Source organism: Aethalodelphis obliquidens, unplaced genomic scaffold (assembly GCF_003676395.1).
Source record: "Aethalodelphis obliquidens isolate GAN/ISIS:26980383/991018 unplaced genomic scaffold, ASM367639v1 scaffold1, whole genome shotgun sequence".
NCBI lineage: Eukaryota > Metazoa > Chordata > Mammalia > Artiodactyla > Delphinidae > Aethalodelphis > Aethalodelphis obliquidens.
The window spans coordinates 80,166,277-80,185,470 of record NW_020837945.1 but is presented as its reverse complement, the minus strand read 5'-3'; the positions used below and the strand labels follow the sequence as shown (position 1 = coordinate 80,185,470).

At 45.2% G+C, this 19,194-nt stretch overlaps 1 protein-coding gene across 4 annotated transcripts in view; it reads left to right on the top strand.

Annotated features, from left to right (window-relative positions):
* ST6GAL1 (ST6 beta-galactoside alpha-2,6-sialyltransferase 1) overlaps positions 1 to 19,194 on the top strand; it is a 158,947-nt gene that overhangs the window by 110,829 nt on the left and 28,924 nt on the right. For all 4 annotated transcript variants that reach the window (XM_027109267.1, XM_027109258.1, XM_027109284.1 and 1 more), the window contains one exon: positions 2,578 to 2,675. In XM_027109267.1, coding sequence (XP_026965068.1) covers positions 2,578 to 2,675 — 98 coding nt within the window. The remainder of the gene's footprint in view (positions 1 to 2,577; positions 2,676 to 19,194) is intronic.

Below are 19,194 nucleotides of genomic sequence, written 5' to 3'. Positions count from 1 at the left end.
CACTGCTGTGTCCTTCGGCTGGAATTTACTTTCCTGGGCCCTTCCCATGCCCTGTGGGTCTCAGCTCAGACGCAGTCCCTGAACAATCCCTCTATCTAAAGGAGATTCCCTCGGGGTCTCTGTTACACAGCTCAGTTTATTCGTGTCATAGTATTTTTTGTTAATTTTTATTTTTTTATGGAAGTATAGTTGATTTATAATGTTTCAGATGTACAGCAAAGTGATTCAGTTATACGTGTGTGTATATATATATGTGTGTGTGTATTCTTTTTCAGATTCTTTTCCATTATAGGTTATTATTTTGTGCCACAGTATTAATCACAATCTGTAATTATCTCGAATGTGGGTTGTTGTGCTTATCTATTGTCTGCCTCCTTGCAGTAGATCTCGAGGTCTCTAAGGGCAAGGACCTTGATTTCATGCTCACAACCATTGTCTCCAGCACCTAGAACTGTGTCTGGCAGAGAGTACGAGCTTTATCAGTATTTACTGAAGGAATAAAAGCATCCTCCTTTCTCATGGTCAACACCAAGGACCTATCTCAAGCCTCCTGTGCTGGGCGTTCTCCATCTGCCCCCCGCAAATTCGCTCTCCATGATTTCCTATGACTCTGTGCCCGGGGAAATAGAAATTTGGACTGTGTCAACTGGATGTCCTTGCTCTCTGGCTTTGATTTGGGACTGGACAGTAGTAACGCTGGTACAAAACTGAGAAGAAGAAGGAGAGTGAGGCCAGGGTGTCTGTCCCCCTCGTCCCCGCCCTTGCAGAAGGAACCTGTAACCACAGGCTCCTTCTCTCCTTTGACTGTAAGTTTCAGCCCCTTTCAGGCAGCCCTGTCTGTGTCTCCCCTTTTCCCTCCAGGCCTGGAAGTCAGAGGGGAGGAGGAGAGGCTGGGGTAATGATTCCCTTCTCAGTTCCCACCAGGTGGGCTTCCTCGGGGGTGGGGGTGGGGGTCTCTGCTCCTCCTGCTGCCTTAGGTGTAGGGGTGGGATTGGTTCCCTGCTGTGGCCAAGCCTGGGGTATGGTCCCTTTCCTTGTTCATCTCTACCTTGTTAAACTCGACCTACAACTTTGTAAATAGTCCTTTTATTTCGACCCTCAATGACTCCATTTGAGCTTGTCATTTTTGTCTGCTGGGACTCTCAGGTTTTTTCACCTGTGAAATGGGAAAGTTGACCAAGTGGAGTTTCTGATAAATCAACATTTCTAGTGGTTACTACTGGTCACTTTTGAAATCAGTGACTGATTCTGACAAAACTTGTTGCAATCCGAGTTGTGTAAAGATAAACTTCGTGCTCGATTTGCAGTTCTGTGTGCCTGTCCTGTTATCTGATAATGTTTGGACTATGGGCATCTCATGTAACTTTTAAACCATTTTGATAAAAATTTTGTCCTGGGATTGAGGATAGGGTTGTTTTTGTGAATGCGATGTCTAGATTCCTGAGGTTTGGTATATACGTTAGAATTGAAATAAAGAGGGAAGCCTTCTTCCCTTAATTCTGTGGGTATTTTCCGTTAGGTCCTCTTACATTGAGCCAAAATCCACTCCTACCCCTCTTCTCCTGATGCCACCTTTGTGCATGAAGAACCACCCAAAATAAACCCGCACAGAGAGAAACAGAACAACAGAGGTCCAGATCTTGTGCAGATTTCAGTGGTGAACCGAAGCTTGTTTGATCAAATAAGCTTGAGATGAGCTCTCACAGGATCACAGAGGCTCAGGGTTAGGGTGGATCTTAGAAGTCATCAGTTCCCTCCCCCATCAGATTGGTCATTGACAGGCAGAGAATCTTCTCCAAGTCTTCCAAACCCTGCTTAAACAGCTAGAAGGACGGAGAACCAGAGCTGGGGAGTGAGTAGATCTTTAAAAAGATTGTCTGTTTGATCTTGGCTGGATTTGAGACATTGTTTCTGACAAAGAGCTTTTTAAATTTTTAATAGAATATATGGGGTTTAGTTTAGCTCTATGACCTCTTTTCCACCTCTGCCACCACCCAGGTTTGTGACCCTTCCTGGGGCTCGTGTTCCTAAATGGGACACTTCAGGAGCTGTCTTGGGTGCCATAGTGAATCTCTTTCATTTGCTGTGCACTGCAAGCTTTTCAGAATGCCATGGGGTACTTTGCACTTGTGGGTTAGACCAAGCTTATGGTAGGATCCTCATTTTTCTGACAGGGATAGAAGTATGACCTACTGGTAATACCAAGAGAATCTGATTTGCTCCTTTGGTAACTGGAATAGTGATTCCACTATGAGTAGTGCACTGGCCCTGTCCACGTTGCCCCTGTGCCCGGGCACACTGGCATCATCGAGTGGATTTCAGGAACACCACCATATGGACCTCTTTAGCCTTCGCAGTGGTTGGGCAGAGAGTTGGTCACCTCTGTCTGTGAACTTTACCTGATTGCACTGTACAAATATGATCGTTGTCCCCTGTGTACCAGGATGAGATAAAGATTAGGTTGTATTATTCTCTTGCCCCCCCACCGCCCTCTCTCTCTCCAGACTGCTCTCTGCATATTGCTGACGCTCGCATCGTCATCACTGCTGATGTGTTCTGTTTCCTTGTGGTTTATAGATGATCACGATGCAGTCCTGAGGTTTAATGGGGCACCCACAGCCAACTTCCAACAAGATGTGGGCACGAGAACCACCATTCGCCTGATGAACTCTCAGGTAAAATTTCTTCTGTGCAGAAGTATAGTGAGAGAAGTTTCCTTCCTAACACAGTCATGGACGGCGCTGAGTAGAGTGCAGTGGTCAATACAGAGACTCTGCAGTTAGCTTGCCTGCCATCTAAACCAGCTTTGCCTCTCTTAGCTAAAAGATCATGCCTAAGTTACTCATGCCTCTGTTTACTCATCTGTAAAGAGGGGAGAATAACAGTACTTTCCTCACAGGGTTGTTGTGAGGAATACACGAGAAAATCCATGGGCTCTGAAGTAGAATGTATTTACTAGGAGCACATCAAAGCCACCGGCTTAATTAAGTCCCTTGCCCTTCCTGCGTCCCGGATTCCTCATGGAGAAAAAGACAGTGATTCCATGATCCAGCCTGGTACTTTGGTCATGGGAAAGCCCCTGTGGCATTAGTCTGCATTACTGGAGGTGTCCAGTGTCCAGAGAAAGCCGAGTTCTGCTGTCCCTGTGGCCGCAGGTCACATCCAGAGTGTTGCCCAAGGAAAAACAGAGGATATCCAGGGAGAGAGAGGACTGTCGTGAAAAGTAAATGAAGCAATGAACGTGGGTGTGCTTCATATGCTGTAAAACCTTATCCAAGTATTATAAGACAGCATCACAGTGTAATTTATGTGTAATACAGCATTACAATTCAGGTATTACCTCATGAATCCCCCTAGACTATTCATTTCCTGAAGTATTTCCAGGTAGCATATGCTGATTTCTCTATACTAATGGGAACTTGAGAAGTACTCTTGCCACAGAGTTCTGCTAATGGATTGAATTAGTGGAAAAAGCTGGATTGCACATATATCAAAAATAGCATGATAGGGCTATAAACCCATTCACCTCACTCCCGACCACCAATGTTTGTCTTTTTTCTGAGTATACGTGTAAGCCTTGGGGGGCTTTATGCCAGTGTTTAGACTCTGTACACTTTCTAGGGCTTGTGGGTGTGGACTGGGTCCTGGAAGTGACCCTAAGTGCCCTTTCAGCACCGTCCCAGCAGAATATGCATTTCTCTTCCCCTCTGCCAGGCCTCCACTTCCCTGTTTCTCCCAGCAATCTCTTCACTGCCTGACCTTCAGGAACTCACCACCTGGGCAGAAGCTGCTTCCTGCATGGCCTGCTTTCCATCTGAGGCCCACAGTCCTAGGAACCTTTTCGTGATGGGACTTAACTCCTTTGCAAGAGGCCACCATCTTGTTTTCGATTCTTCTAATCCTTCTATTATTATTTGGATGATGATGATGTTGTCACTTTCTAACACTGTAACATCCTCCAGCAGCCTCTCTGTGCTTCTAACACCTGTTTCTGTTCAACCTTACGTTTGGGGGTTTTACATTACTTTTTTTTTTTTTTTTTGCGTTACGTGGGCCTCTCACTGTTGTGGCCTCTCCCGTTGGGGAGCACAGGCTCCGGACATGCAGGCTCAGTGGCCATGGCTCACGGGCCCAGCTGCTCCGCGGCATGTGGGATCTTCCCAGACCGGGGCACGAACCCGTGTCCCCTGCATCGGCAGGCGGACTCTCAACCACTGCGCCACCAGGGAAGCCCTACATTACTTTTATGATAAACTATAAGAGGGCAGGTTAAAAAAAATAGATTCGTCGGCAAGAGAGTCTCTGGAGCAAGTGGTACTTGAGCTAGACTTTGAGAGATGGGCAGGATCTAGAGAAACAGTACTAGGAAGGCATCCAAACAGTGGGATTGGCAGGACAGAGCTGCACAGGAGACGAGGGGGCACTCAAACAGCCCTGGCAGGGTGGGGGTGGGGTCTGGACTCGTGCTGCACCGCAGAGGGAGGCGAGGCTGGGGCTTCATGGCTGCTCAGACTCTGGCGAGTGTAGATCAGGCAGAGGGGTTGGGATGAGCTCTCCCTTCTTTCTCCTGTCCCTTCTTGTGCCGCAGTCACAGAAACCTGGAGCTGGAGGGCTCCCCAGGGAATGCAAATGCCTAACTTCTGCTTCTGTATAAGATGGTACCTAAATACCCAGGAGAAAGATGTACTTACCCTTGCTTCCTAACACAAACAGGGACGGTGCTGCGCAGAGCACAGTGGTGAGGACAGAGACTGCAGCTAGCCTGACTGCCGTTGAAACCAGCTCTGCCTCTCTTAGCTAAACGATCACGCCTAAGCTCCTTATGCCTCTGTAAAGAGGGGAGAGGGGAGAATAACTACCTCCTCACAGGGTTGCTGTGAGGAGTAAGTGGAAGATCCACGCAAAGCATCTAGCGGCCGGCGCTTATGCATAAGTGTCACCTGCTCTGATATTTATGTGTGCGGAACTGAGGTGGGCGTGGGGGGTACGCTGGTGAGCGAAACAGACTCAGCCCTGTTCTCGTGATACCATCCAATAGTCATACAAACAAATATGAAGTTACAACAGACAGCTACAGAGGAGAGGGTTAAGGTGCTACCAGAGCCCATAAAGGGGCATCTTCCCTAGGCAGGGAAGTCAGGAGGAAGTGAGGAGGTGATTCTTCTCCGCGCCCGAGGAGTAAGGGTAGACGGCGAGAAGTGGGAGAAGAGGCAGCAGCGTGGGTGAGGCCTGTGTGGAAGGGAGCTGGGACGCACCAGGACCCGGGAAGAGGTGAGTCTGGGTGGTGGGGATGTAGAGAGGGACGAGGCTGAGGGTGAGGAGGAGCCAGGCCATGGTGCCTGTTTTCTTCTCTGAGGCATAGCCAGACTTGCATTTTGTAAACCCCTCTGGCTTTCATCTGATCAGTGCAGTGGGTGCGGTGGACGGACAGACACACTTAGGGGGCTCTTGCAATCGTGTGGACTAGCAATGCTGGCAGTTGCGCCAGAGTGGAAATGAAGGGGACTGTGAGGAAAGAATGGATTTGAGAGCTACTCAGAGTGTGCAGCCACCAGGCTGTAGTGTGTGGTTGGGCGTGAGAGGTGAAGGGAGGGGGGCCACAGGTGCGCCTGGGTTTCTGGCTTGCGTAACTGGCCAGCTAGTCACTGAGACGGGAAGGAGTACTGGCAGATGTTTTGGGTTGTGAGGGGCGCGTAGGGTCAGAGGGGCGGGCCGGGATCAAAAACGTGGTTCTGCATATGGTTGATCTGAGCTGCCTTTTACGTGTCTGTGAAGAGAGGTCCAGTAGGCAGTTATAGAGATGGGACTGGAGTTCAGTGGAAAGGTCTGGGCTGCAGATGAGGGTTTGTGAATCGTCTCTATCTATGTGGCAGTGAAACAGTGGGACCAATTGAGGGCACTAGAGGGAGTGTAGAGAGAGGAAAAGTCCATGCAGGGGGTTTGGGTAATGAGAGCGGCGAGAAGGAGGTCAGAGCCATCAGACGCTGCTGAGAGGCCAATTTAGATGAAGATTGAAAAGCATTGTTCTCTCCTTAGCAAAATGGAGGCCACCATTGGCCTCAGCGACAGCCGTTGGGGAGAGTGGTGAAGCCAGATTGGAGAGTGTGGAGGAGTGGGGAGGGAGGAAAATGTGGAGAGTTCTTGCAAGACGGCTGACTCCAATGGGCAGAGAGAAATAGGGCAATAGCTATAGAGAGTTGAGGGTTCCAGGGCCAGTTTTTGTTCTTTTCATTTTTTAGATTGCAGAGAATTGAGTATGTTTAAAAGTCAATGGGGGACTTCCCTGGTGGCGCAGTGGTTGAGAGTCCGCCTGCCGATGCAGGGGACACAGGTTCGTGCCCCAGTCCGGGAAGATCCCACATGCTGCGGAGCGGCTGGGCCCGTGAGCCATGGCTGCTGAGCCTGCGCGTCCGGAGCCTGTGCTCCGCAGAGGGAGAGGCCACGACAGTGAGAGGCCCGCGTACCGCCAAAAAAAAAAGTCAATGGGAAGGCAGTCACAAAAGGACAATCACTGTATGATTCCACTTATATGAGGTCCCTGGAGTGGTCAAGCTCCTAGAGACAGGAAGTAGAATGGTGGTTACCAGGGCCTGAGAGGAAAGAGGAATACTTGTTTAATGGATCTAGAGTTTCAGTTTCAGAAGATGAAAGAGTTCTAGAGATGGATGGTGGTGATGGTTGTATAACAGCATGAATGTACTTAATGCCACTGAACTGTACACTCAAAAATGGTTAAAAGAGTGCATTTTATGTTATACATATTTTGTCACACATACAAATTTAAGTCAATGAGGAGAAAACCAGTTGATAGAGAAACTGAATATACTTAAAAGAGGAGATAATTAAGTCAGTGGTGGGAGTGGTGGATCCAAAGCCTAGTGGAGGATTAACCCCAGCAGGAGGGGTCAGGAGGGGTCAGAAAGGAAGAAGGATGCAGGGGAGTAGCTGGAGGCCGTCTCTAGTGGAAGGATGACGGGGCTTCAATTTTTTCTGCAAAGTAGGGTACAGAGAAAAGGAGGCTTTTCATAGGGAGGCTGAGGGGAAGAGAGGTTTCAATAGAGGAGGTTTGAGCCAAGAAGGTTTGAAATTGTCATTGAGGAAAGAGTAAACCAGAGGAATGGAGTAGGGTCTCCAGGCCATGCTAGCCACTTCGAGGTTGGGGAGCGTGGATTCAGAGAGAAATCCAGCTGTTTGCTCAGGGGTGGTATGGTCTGCTGATCAGTAGGAAGCTGCAGGCAAGAGAGGGAGCACAGAGGAGGCCTGGAAATTCTCTTGGATTCGAGAGGCTACTCCCTTCTCGGGCATCTCTTCCAGGTGTTTAGTGAAGGACTAACCCTCAATCCTCAAAGATTCTGAAACTTTAATTTCTAGCAATTGCTCTCCTGGGTATATATCCAAACAAAACAAAAACAATGCTGAGAAAAGACACATGCACCCCAATGTTCACTGCAGTACCATTTACAATAGCCAAGACATGGAAGAAACCTAAGTGTCCATCAACAGATGAATGGATAAAGAAGATGTGGTACATGTATACAATGGAATATTAGTCAGCCATAAAAAAGAATGAAATTTTGCCATTTGCAACAACATGGATGGACTTGGATGGTATTATGCTAAGTGAAATAAGTCAGAGAAAGATAAATATTGTATGATATCACTTATATGTGGAATCTAAAAAATAAAACAAACTAGTCAATGTAACAACAACAACAAAAACAGACTCACAGATACAAAGAACAAACTAGTGGTTACCAGTGGGGAGGGGCAAGATAGGGGCAGGGGATTAAGGGGTAGAAAACTACTAGGTACAAAATAAAAAGCTACAAGGATATATTGTACAGCACAGGGCATTTATTTTATAAGAACTTTAAGTGGAGTATAACCTTTAAACATAGTCACTATATTGTGACTGAAACATATAATACTGTTCACCAACTATACCTCAATGAAAGAAAATAAAGCCAAGGTAAGGTTGCCTGGGAATTAAGAGACAGACCTTGATCGAATTTCTCCCTCAGTACCTAACTGCGTGAGTGACTTGAGCAAGTCGCCTTATCTTTCTGAGCCTCAGTTCCCTTATTTGTAAAGGGAAATAAGAAAAGTTGCCCTGCTGGGTCTTTGTAGGATCCAGTGAGATTACTGAGCGTGGAGCATGTCACTCAGAGGCCCTCATGCTGAAGCAAAGGCTGTGTAAAGGGTGGCCGTCGTCCCTAGTGCAGCGTGAAGGCCTGCCTGTGTCTGCTGGGCAGTCACTGTGCCCTCCCATTTCCCAGGCAAGTGGGCATCTTGGCTCCCAGCAAGGATGTCAGCCAGCTTGGGGACACTTCAGAGGTGCCCAGCAGAAGGGAGAAAATTAAAGGATAATTTTCAGGAAAAAGTAAGCTCATGACTATCATAGTGTCTATTTTATTCATATGAGGAGGGAACCAGGCAGATGTTATAACCGGTTCAGAGGAAAAGTCAAAACAGTACAAAATCTGAATAAAGGAATGCAACTGTTTTTTTGTCACGAGGTGGGCAGGAGGAAGAGGGAATTTAACTGAAACGCTACTGGGCAAGGTTGAACAAGCGTGTCTGTAGTTCACTACAACTTACAACGCGCTGCAAAACAGCTCTCACGGGATTAGAATCTGATAAAGAGGAAGGGAGTGCTGCAGACAATGCGTAGTTCTCCACTGAGGTGCAGCATGTTTTCCTGCACTTCTGCATGGCTGTGGTCCCTTTGCCAGGGCTGAGAGGGGGTGGATGGCTTCCCAGGGTGCCCAGTCCACTCTCAAGAAAGCCCTTCCCATCCTCTTCAGGCACGCTGACCCTCCTTCCTCTCTTCCTGTAAGTGGCACTAAACATCAAGCCTGTTGCTGTGACACTGGTCACGGGCAGCCGCGTGACCTTGCTCCTTGTGATACTGACATGTGACTGATGCCCTTCTATTATGGCCCTTTCTCATATTGGTATCCTAGGAAGCTGGCAGTCTGTCTCCTCTATCTTTTGTCCCAGTTGGTTATCCCAGCTGTTTTGTGTCTGTTTCTGGGCAAACTGAGTCCCCACCATCGCACCCAGACAGCACCTGGCACCCCAAAGTTCCTGGGGGAATAGCTGTGGGTTTGGTAAATTGTGCCTTTGAGCAGCTCATTTTCTTCCCAGAGGGAGAGCTCCTCTGGACCGCAGCTGGGCCCGGTTTTGTTTGTTCAGCTCCCAGCCTCCTCACATGCAGAGGACAGCCTTTTGTGCATCTGGCCTGTGACAAAGCCGTGGAAAACAAAGAGGTGGTTTCTAATTGAGAAGATGGCTTTTTAAAGAGAACGGTGTCATACCGTGAAGTTTCAGCAGCTCTACGCAGGCATGTATGTGCCAGGTGTTGTTATGAGATTCCATAGGGAAACCACATAGAGCTAAATGTGGGTCTTTAAACAAATTCAATTGTGACTCTAAGTGTAAAGGTTTCGTGAGACTCAGCTGAGCTCCTGCTGGGCCCAGTGGCTTCCTTAGAAGCTCTTGTACAGGTTTGGGAAGAGAAAACCTACACCCTGTGCATAGTGATACGTGGACTGGACTTCACCCAGGGCATTGCCAGATCACTTAGTGGGGCTTGAGATATTAGCTGATGCCACTTACTAAATACTTCTGTTGTCTAAGGGCCATACCTGTCTTACCACATTTCATGACAACTCTGTGAGGTGCGGCCACAAAACACCATTTTAGATAAAGACACTAAGGTTCAAAGAGTTGAAGTGAGTTACTCAGGGTAGCACAGAAACTAAGCAGTAGAGGTGGATCTGGATCTAGGTTTGTTTGCCGGTGGTACATTAACTCCCCTGAGCTTTCTTTAAGCGTTTCTAGGTCGCTGATATTTTTCAGAAACAGAGAAGGGGCTCGACTTGATGATATTGGACACAGGGTGCCTTCTTACTCCAAACCTCTGGGTCATAAGTGGCTTTCAACGTGCCAGAGCTGCCCTTGGTCTTCTCTTCCTTGTGTAGCCCATCCATCTGGTGTGCAGCCAGCTACCTAGATTCCATTCAGTCAATCGAATAAGCTCCCTCGAGACCCTGCCTAGTATGGGGGAAGAGCAGGAGAATGCAACGCTCTCCTCCTCATAAGGGCTTCCGTTTAGTTGAAGAGAAGAAGACACACCCCGCTCCCCAACATACACACACACACACAAAGCCAGTAAAGGTGCTGTGCGGAAGCAGAGTATATTCTTTTTGCATGAGTTTGACTATTTTAGATACCTCATGTCAGTGGAATCGTGCAGTATTTGTCCTCTGTGTCTGGTTTACTTCACTCAGTCTAATGTCCTCCAGGTTCATTCATATTTGTCATATTTGGTAGAATTTCCTTCTTTTTTGATGCTGAGTAATATTCTATAGAAGCAGATTGTTGAATGGTGGTTGCCAGGGGCTGGGGTGAGGGACAGATGGGGAGTTGCTATTCAATGGGTATAAAGTTTCAATTGTGCAAGATATATAAGTTCTTAGAGATCTGCTCTACCTTCTGCCGATAGTTAACAGTACTATATTTTGCACTTAACAATTTGTTAAGAGGGTAGATCTCATGTTAAGTGTTCTTACTGCAATGAAAAAAAAAGCAGGGTGTACTCCAGTGTGGGGCCGATAACCCCGGCCTGGAGTTCTTTGGCATGGAGTTCTTTCTGTGAGGGCACTACTGAATCTTGAAGGGAACATTCAAAACCTATATTTAATTTGTGGAAAATAGCTATCTTTAAAATAACCTGCTATCTGACCTCACACCCCATTTCAGCTCAGTCACCACGCACAACCAGTGCTTACATCAGAATCTCACTCAGTCATCAAATGTCTACACTTTGAGGTCATTTGCTAGGAATTTTTGCATCTGTGTTCATCAGGGATATAGGTTTGTAATTTTCCTTTCTTGTTATGTCTGTCTGTGTTTTTGATATCAGAGTAATGCTGTCTTTGTAGAGTGAGCTGGGAATGGTTCGTCTAAAGTTTTCTGGAAGGGTTTGTGTAGAACTGGTATTCCTTTTTTCCTGAGTGTTTGGTAGAGTTTACCAGTAAAGTCATCTGGGCCTAGAATTTACCTTGTGGGAAGGTTTTTAGCTACAAATTCAACTTCTTTAATAGACACAGGGTTATTCATGTCACTTGTTTCTTCTTCCCGAGCCTTGTTAGTCTATATCTTTCAAGAAATTTGTTCATTTCTTCTACGTTATCGACTTTGTTAGCATAAAGTTGTTCATATTTCCTCATTATCCTTCTAATATCTGTGGAATAAGATGTGATGTCTGAAGTGACATGACATCCTTTAAGGTGATCCAAATGGTATTGGAAATCCCAGAGCCGAAGAGGACTTCGGAGATCAACTAGCCATTCATTCATTTCAGAATGAATTACTGATCACCTGCTCCATGCCAGACTTTGTGAACAGGGCTAGAACTCAGCTGCCAACAACAGCAGTAAAACAGAAACAGACATGCTCCCTGCCTTTGTGAAGCTCAGGGTCTTGCCTGATTGTTTCATTTTACAAATGAGATAACTGAGGCCTGAGAGGAGAAGGTGAGCTGTACAGTTGCACAGAGGACAATGGCAGGCCCATGTAGGCTGAAGCCTTCCTAACGGCCTGTCCAGGACTCTTTCCTGGCTCTCTGGTGACACGTTCTAAGTCCATGTTTTCTCACTCCCATCATATAATTTATCCATCTCATTTATCACTTAGCTCTCCCACTATGAGAGGAGGCATTTTTGGCCTGTTTTGTTCATTGATGCCCAATGCCCAGGTGCCCAGGATAGTGCCCATTACGTAGTAGATGTGCAAGAAATATTTGTTGAATGAAATATAGTCCAAAGAACCTTCTGTTCACTCAGTGGATTGCCTCCAAACTTCGTTTTTTTAAACTTTTTATTTGAAAATACTTGAAAACTTCCAGAAAAGTTGCAGTAATATGACAAATACAAAGAATGCCTATATACCATTTATCCAGATTCACTTATTTTTTCATTTTACCCCATTGCTATATCATCTGATCTATCCATCTTTCATATATTTTTTCATTTGAGAGTAAGTTGTATACATTGCAGACATCAAGCCCTAAATATTTGTTACAGACCGAAAGTTTACAGCTCTCCCACAAATTTTATGTTGAAGCCCTAACTATCCAATATGATAGTATTTGGAGGGAGGTGGGGCTTTGGGGAGAGAATTATGTTTAGATGAGGTCCTGAGGGTGGCGCCCCCATGATGAAGGGATTAGGATCCTTATAAGAGGAGGAAGAGGGACCAGAGCTCGCTCTCTCTCCGCCATTAAGGACACAGTGAGAAGGTGGCCATCTGCAAGCCAGGATGAGGGCCCTCACCAGGAACCAATCTGCTGGCACCTTGACCTTGGACTTCCCAGCCTCCAGAACTATGAGAAATAAATATCTGTTGTTTAAGCTACCCAGTCTATGGTATTTTGTTATCGCAACCTGAGCAGACTATGATTTTTTGGTACCGAGAAACAGAGTGCTGCTGTACCAAATACCTGAAAGCGTGCAAGTGGCTTTGGAACTGGGAAACTGGTAGAAGCTGGAGGAGTTCTGAAGGGCACGCTAGAAATACAGACAGAGGGAAATTCTGGTGAGGACTCAGAAGGAAAAGAGGAGAGCTGGAGAGAACGCCTCTTTTTTTTTTTTTTTTGTGGTACGCAGGCCTCTCACTGTTGTGGCCTCTCCCGTTGCGGAGCACAGGTTCCAGATGCGCAGGCTCAGCGGCCATGGCTCACGGGCCCAGCCGCTCCACGGCATGTGGGATCTTCCCGGACCGGGGCACGAACCCGCGTCCCCTGCATCGGCAGGCGGACTCTCAACCACTGCGCCACCAGGGAAGCCCAAGAACACCTATTTTTAGAGAAGACAAATAATCATGAACAGAACGTTGGCAGAAATATGGATGATAAAGGCCATCCTGGTGTGGGGTCTCAGATGGAAATGACACGAGGAACATGTTATTGACCAGTGGAGAACAAGTGATCCTTGTTATGAAGTGGCAGAGGGCTTGGCTGAACTGTGTTCTAATGTTTTGTGGAAGGTGGAACTTGTGAGTGAAGAAACTGGATATTTAGCTGAGGCAATTTTTAGAAATTGCCTTAGGGAAAGCACTGAAGGAGTGGCTTGGTTCCTCGTGACTGCTTTTAGTAAAATGTGAGAGGAGAGAAATGAATTGAAGAAGGAATTGTTTAGCAAAAAGGAAACAGAACTTAAAGATTTAGAAAATTCTCAGCTTATCTATATTGCAAAAAATGAGAAAACTTGTTCTGGAAAAAACTGTAAGAGGATGGCCCAACAAGCCTTTGATAAAAAGGTCAGTGTGGGAGTGAACCACAGACCTAATCAGCCACCCCAGCAGAAACACTGCTAGTGTGAACTGAACGAGTGTGGGTACAGGACAAAATGAAGGCAGGCTGTCAGACTTAGATTCTACAGGACCAAACTATAGAGCTCTTTGCCCGCAAACATATACCATTCTTCAAGACAAGGGAAGAATGAACCCAATGGTGATTCAGAGACCATCAGGGCTGCCTCCTTGGTTTCAAAGGGGGCAGGGCACTGCCTTGACCTCAGTAGGCCGTATGGCAGCTGCCCAGGGCCTTGGGGGAGTGACTCCTACCCGGCAGAGCCACGCAGGTGGGACTGATGCCCCACCACGTCTATAAGGCAGAGCATCAAACCAGAGAGGATTATTCTCAAGCCTTAAGATCTAATGGTATGTACTTTGCTAGGCTTAGACTTTCTTGGAACCTGTCACTTCTTTCTTCCTTCTAATTTCTCCCTTTTGGAATGAGAATCTCTACTCTATGCCTGTTCCACCACTGTATTTAGGAAACACATAATTTATCCAGTTTCACAGGTTCACAGCAGGAGAAGAGTTTAACTTCAGGTTGAATCGTTTTGCTCTCTTCTGGTTTAGATAATATTTAGATAAGACTTTGGACTTTAGCCTTTAGAGTTGATACTGGAATGAGTTAAAACTTTTGGGGATGTTGGGGTAGAATTAATGTGTTTTGTATGTGAGAAGGACGTGATTTGGGGGGATACAGGGGTAGAACGTTATGGACTGAATGTTTCTCCCCCAAATTCATATGTTGAAGTCCTAACCCCCAATGTGATGGTATTTGGAGATGGGGCAAATGGGAAATAATTAGGTATAGAAGAGGTCTTGAGGGAGGGGCTTCCACGATGGGATTGCTGTCCTCATAAAAAAATAAGGAGAGAGACTAGAGCTTGCTCTCTTTTTACCATGTGAGGACACAGGGAGAAAGCAGCCATCTGCAAGCCAGGAAGTGGGCCCTCACCTGGTAGCTGAATCTGCTGGTACCTTGATCTTGGACTTCCCAGCCTCCAGAGCTGTGAGAAAGAAATGTCTGTTGTTTAAGGCATCCAGTCTGTGGTATTTTGTTATAGTAGCCTGAACTGACCAAGATAATACTTTAATGTGTACTTCCTAAGAATATGTCTTATGTAACCAAAATATAGTTATCAACTTCATACATTTACACTGATACCATACTTTAATCTGGCTGCATTGCAGTTTTGTTAATTGACCCAATAATGTCTTTTATGGCATATTTTTTCTTCTAGCACAAGATCCAGATTAGGATCACGTGTTGCATCTAGTTGTTATGCCTCTTTCGTCTCCTTCAACCTAGAATATTTCCATATCCTCTGTCGTTTAAGACACTGACATTTTTGAAGAATAAAGTCCTTCTTTAAAGTTTTTTAAAATTTAGGGTTTATCTGATGCTTTCTCAGTGTTAAATTCAGTTTCTGCATTCCTGGCTGGAAAACTACACAAATGACACTGTATCCTCCTAAGAGCATCATATCAGGAGGCATCCAGTGTCCATCTGCCCTTCAGCTTGGATATGGTGTTGTTTGATTTGGCCACTGTATAATTACATTTTTCCCTTGCGGTCTATGAGTGAACACTTTTAATACTGTGCCATTATTCTGCTCCAGATCAAAATTCCCTCCTACGTTTAACATTCATTGATCACTTTTGCCTGAGCCAGTCTTTACTATGATGGCTGAAAAATGATGGGTCTTTTAACTTCAGCTCTCCCTTCTCCATGTTGTAATCCAGCTGGCACTCAGAATTTTATTATAAGCAAGAAGCCTCCCTTCTCCTCCTCCATTTATTTCCTTCCTCCCTCCCTCCCTCCCTCCTTTCCTCCCTCCCTTTCTTTCTTCTTTCTTTTCTTTTTGTATTTGTTATTGGTAAGAACTCAGAGATTCCTATATTTTCAATGGTTTCTAATTCATTACGGTTCTGAACTACTTAGGTGTTCAACTTGTCCCAGATCTGGCTAGTGGGAGTTCCGTCAAGCTGGCTCTTGTTTCCCCATGACATGCATGCCCTCATCATTTTGTAAAATACTTCTATACTTTCTGGCATAACAAGATGTTCCAGTTCATTTTGTAACCTATCTGTTGGGTTTTTAATATTTCATCTTTATTAATTTTATCCTGAATGCACACACAAAGTGTTCTGGCTCAGAGACAGATTTCTTATTTAAATACCGTAGAGTAAATAAGAAGTGCATTAGTCTCTGCTTACATTCTTATTCCTAGTGCAATGCAATAAGAGCCAGGCCAATTATCCTACATGAGTAGCCAGGTACCCTATAAGCAAGGGACAAAAAATAAGTCATTTTTTTCCCTTGCTTATAAAAGGCAGGAGGTAGCTGAAAAAGAGTCCCCTTCTTACTCCAGCCCTTTGGAATATAAATAAACTTACCTAGAGCTGTCCCTAAGTTCCTGGGCTCTTTCCTCCTGCTCCGGTCTTCCTGGTCTCTTATAATATCTTTGTATTAACCTAGAGATATAGTCTGAGCTATAACCGTTTAGCTTCTTGGGAGAGATAAGCGAAGTTTTACTATGTTTTGAGTCAGAGAAGAGCAATTAACTAGACAAATAGCTATCGATTTTATTCTCATTGTTTATAAAGTCTCAGGAATCTGGGGCTTTCTGCAGGAGTGCCGAGAGATCCTGGGAAGTTTTATTTCCCCATACTATCCTACCCTACTTCTGGGATATGCCAGTTTTTCCCAAGGAGCCCTGGTTCCTTTAAGTGAAAAATGGTATTAGAGACCAAGATCTAGGTACTAGATATGTTCATGCCTAACGAGGTTGTCTTTGCTTCTTGGCCCTTTCAGCAGGTAGAGGAAATATATGCATGTACACACACAATACTCATACATGTGTATTCGTTCATTTATACATATGCATACGTGTGTATGTATACACACCTACATAGACACATGTATATACATGCAAAGATACCTATTTTAGAAATGACAGACTTAAATTGATACCTCAGTCTTTCCACATGAAGGTATTCCTTGCCTTCCCCATTGTGTATTTGTAACCCCCCCTTCTTTCAAAGTGAGAATCCCCCTTCTAACAACATCAGCACACTGATTTATTTGCTCGTATCTATAGTACATCTAAAGTAATTTGAAAATTGTTTTGCGTATCTCTACATAAAACAAACCTATCAAAGTTTAGGATTTGTTTGCAATTCTCTTTCACACCCTGCCCAAGACTGAGGGGATATGGCCAAATAATGAGGTAACCCTAAGTTACCTCGATTAGTCCTTCTGTTTCTCTTCACTTCGATTATGAATTCATTTGAAATTCAACTGTATTAATTTTGTTCCAGTTCTAGGTTTTCCTTTTCCTTACTTAAAAAAAAAAATACACAGAATATTAACATGCTTCCAAAATTCAAAACTATCCAAAAAGGTATCCAAAAAGGTGAGTGTTACTCACTCCTGAATTCCTTCCACCCTGTTTCACCACCACCCTTTGTAGGTAACTGACTACTGTTGTGTGATTTATACTTCTATGTTTCTATTTGTAAAGACAAATATGTATATAAATATATATATGTTTTAATTCACCTTACTCCTTACAAAAATGTAGTAGACTATACATGCTCTTTTACACTCTGCCTTTTCCCAGTACCTTCTGGAAACTACTCCATATCAGTTCATAGAAATCTTCCTCATTCTTTGTTGCAGCTGCATAGTACTGCTTTGTGGGGGAGTTTCACAGCTTATTCTTTCAATCTCCTTTGCTTGAACATTTAAGTACTTTCCAACATTTACTTCCTCTAATATATTATGGTTCTTTGGATGACCTTTCCTGTGATTCTAGGTAGAATTACGGGCCCCTCTGATTTGGGGTTTGTGGTGGGTTTCAATTTGTGGTGCCCTTCTGTTTAGCACTTCCCTGTCCAGGTCCAGTTTACAATGGTCAGGCCTTCCCTTAAGGCCCAGAGCCTTCATATCATTTTTCAGGTCTACGGAAGACCTTGAAGACCTCTTTGTCTTCCTAGAGCACTAGCTAGCTTTGCAACTGTGGCAAATTTGCAAATCTGGTGGCCAGAACACAAACTTTATTTTATCGTCCCTTAATATTTTTGAAAGATTGCCTAGTACAGTGGGAGGTCAGACATACCTTGATTTGCAACCCAGCTCCATCCCTTCCTAGCTGTGTGATCTTGGGCCAGTTTCATAACCTCTCAGAGTTTCCTTTTCAAGCCCTGTTTGGGGCTTGGAAATATTGTGAGGGGTAAGCGAGAAGACATCGAACTGGACTGTTGTCTGAGTTTAACAAAACCACTAAGCCTAAGCTCTATAGTTAAGAGATATCAATATCTACACATACACACACACACACACACACACACACACACGGTGTATTAGTTTCCTAGGCCTGCCATGACAAAACGCCACAGATGGGGTGGCTGAAACAGAGAGATTTATTTTCTCAGTTCTGGAGGCCAGAAATACTAGACCAAGGTGTCATCAAGGTTGGTTTCTGACAAGGGCTCTTCCTGGCTTATGGATGGCCACCTTCTCTCTATGCCATCTCATGTGCATGTCGGCTGGGGGGAGAGAGAGAGATCTCTGCTGTCTCTTCCTTTTTCTTATAAGGACATCAGTTTTATTAGATTAGGGCCCCATCCTTATGACCTTGTTTAACCTTAATTACCTCTCCAAAGGCCCTATCATCTCCAATATAGTTACACTGGGGGTTAGGGAGTCAACATATGAATTTGGTGCGGGGGGACATAATTCAGTTCATAACAGAGGGGAAGAAAGATCTGGTAAGATAAAAGACTCACATATTCACAGTGGGAATATCTGAAGAATGCAGTTATGCATGATTATTTTCTTCTATATGTATGTAGATAGATTGTGTGTGTGTGCGCGCACGCGCTGATTCCTGTATTTTCTAACTTTCTGCAGTGACTATTTCTTACTTTATGACTGGAAAGTTTACTTTAAACAGGTTGCTAAACAGCAACAGTCCATCTCCCAAGTGTAGTCTTTTCCTGGCATGTGCTGCTTGGGGGCTCCGTTGCTCTGGCAATGACTTGCTTTCTTCATCATGAGGCCCTGGGGATCCCTGAACTCAGGTCAGACTGTGCATGTGGGTGAGTACAGGAGCATCTGAGAAGAGCTTTATTTTTAAGTCACTTGTGCTGCAGTTGGACAAATGACAGACTGAGATGTTGTCCAGACATGGCTGGTCACCTAGGCAGGGACTTACAGGATGGTCCTGTCCTATAAATAAGGCACCTGGGGCCCAGAGAAGGTAAGTGAGTAGGGATAAATCACCTGGTGTCAGGTCCTCTGCACAGAAAGAAGCATAGCGTAAGGCTTAGACTTTCAATATACCAGCAGATTTTTTTTTTGAATGGGGGGTGGAGTGGGATGGGACAGGGAGTGAAATTGTAGAGTTCAGTCATGAAAGTCATGTAAAAAATAGTGTGAGGGTGTCCCACTTCCCCCTGGGGCCTCCCTGTCACCCGCTCAAACATGTCTACCTTGCAAAGCCCTGTCTGCCAGGATGTACACTCTGCCTTTGGACTATAGCGCTGAATTCCTGTGCTGTGAGTTACCGTGTTCTCCACAGAAAGAGGACAGTGCTTAATGTTGGAAGGTGTGGGGCCCCTCCTGGTTCCTATGGCCGCTCACCTGTGGGACTCCAGGTCAGTTGCCTCATCCTTGAACTTCAAATCCCCACTCCACTCCCAAAGGCACATACCAGCTGCTCTTCTTTCCAAGTTCTCATTTTAGGAAATGGCCTGAGGTCCAGGAGTCACCTTGACCTCTTTTTTCTTCACTTTCAACAACCAGTTAGTCTACAAGCCTACAGCTGACAG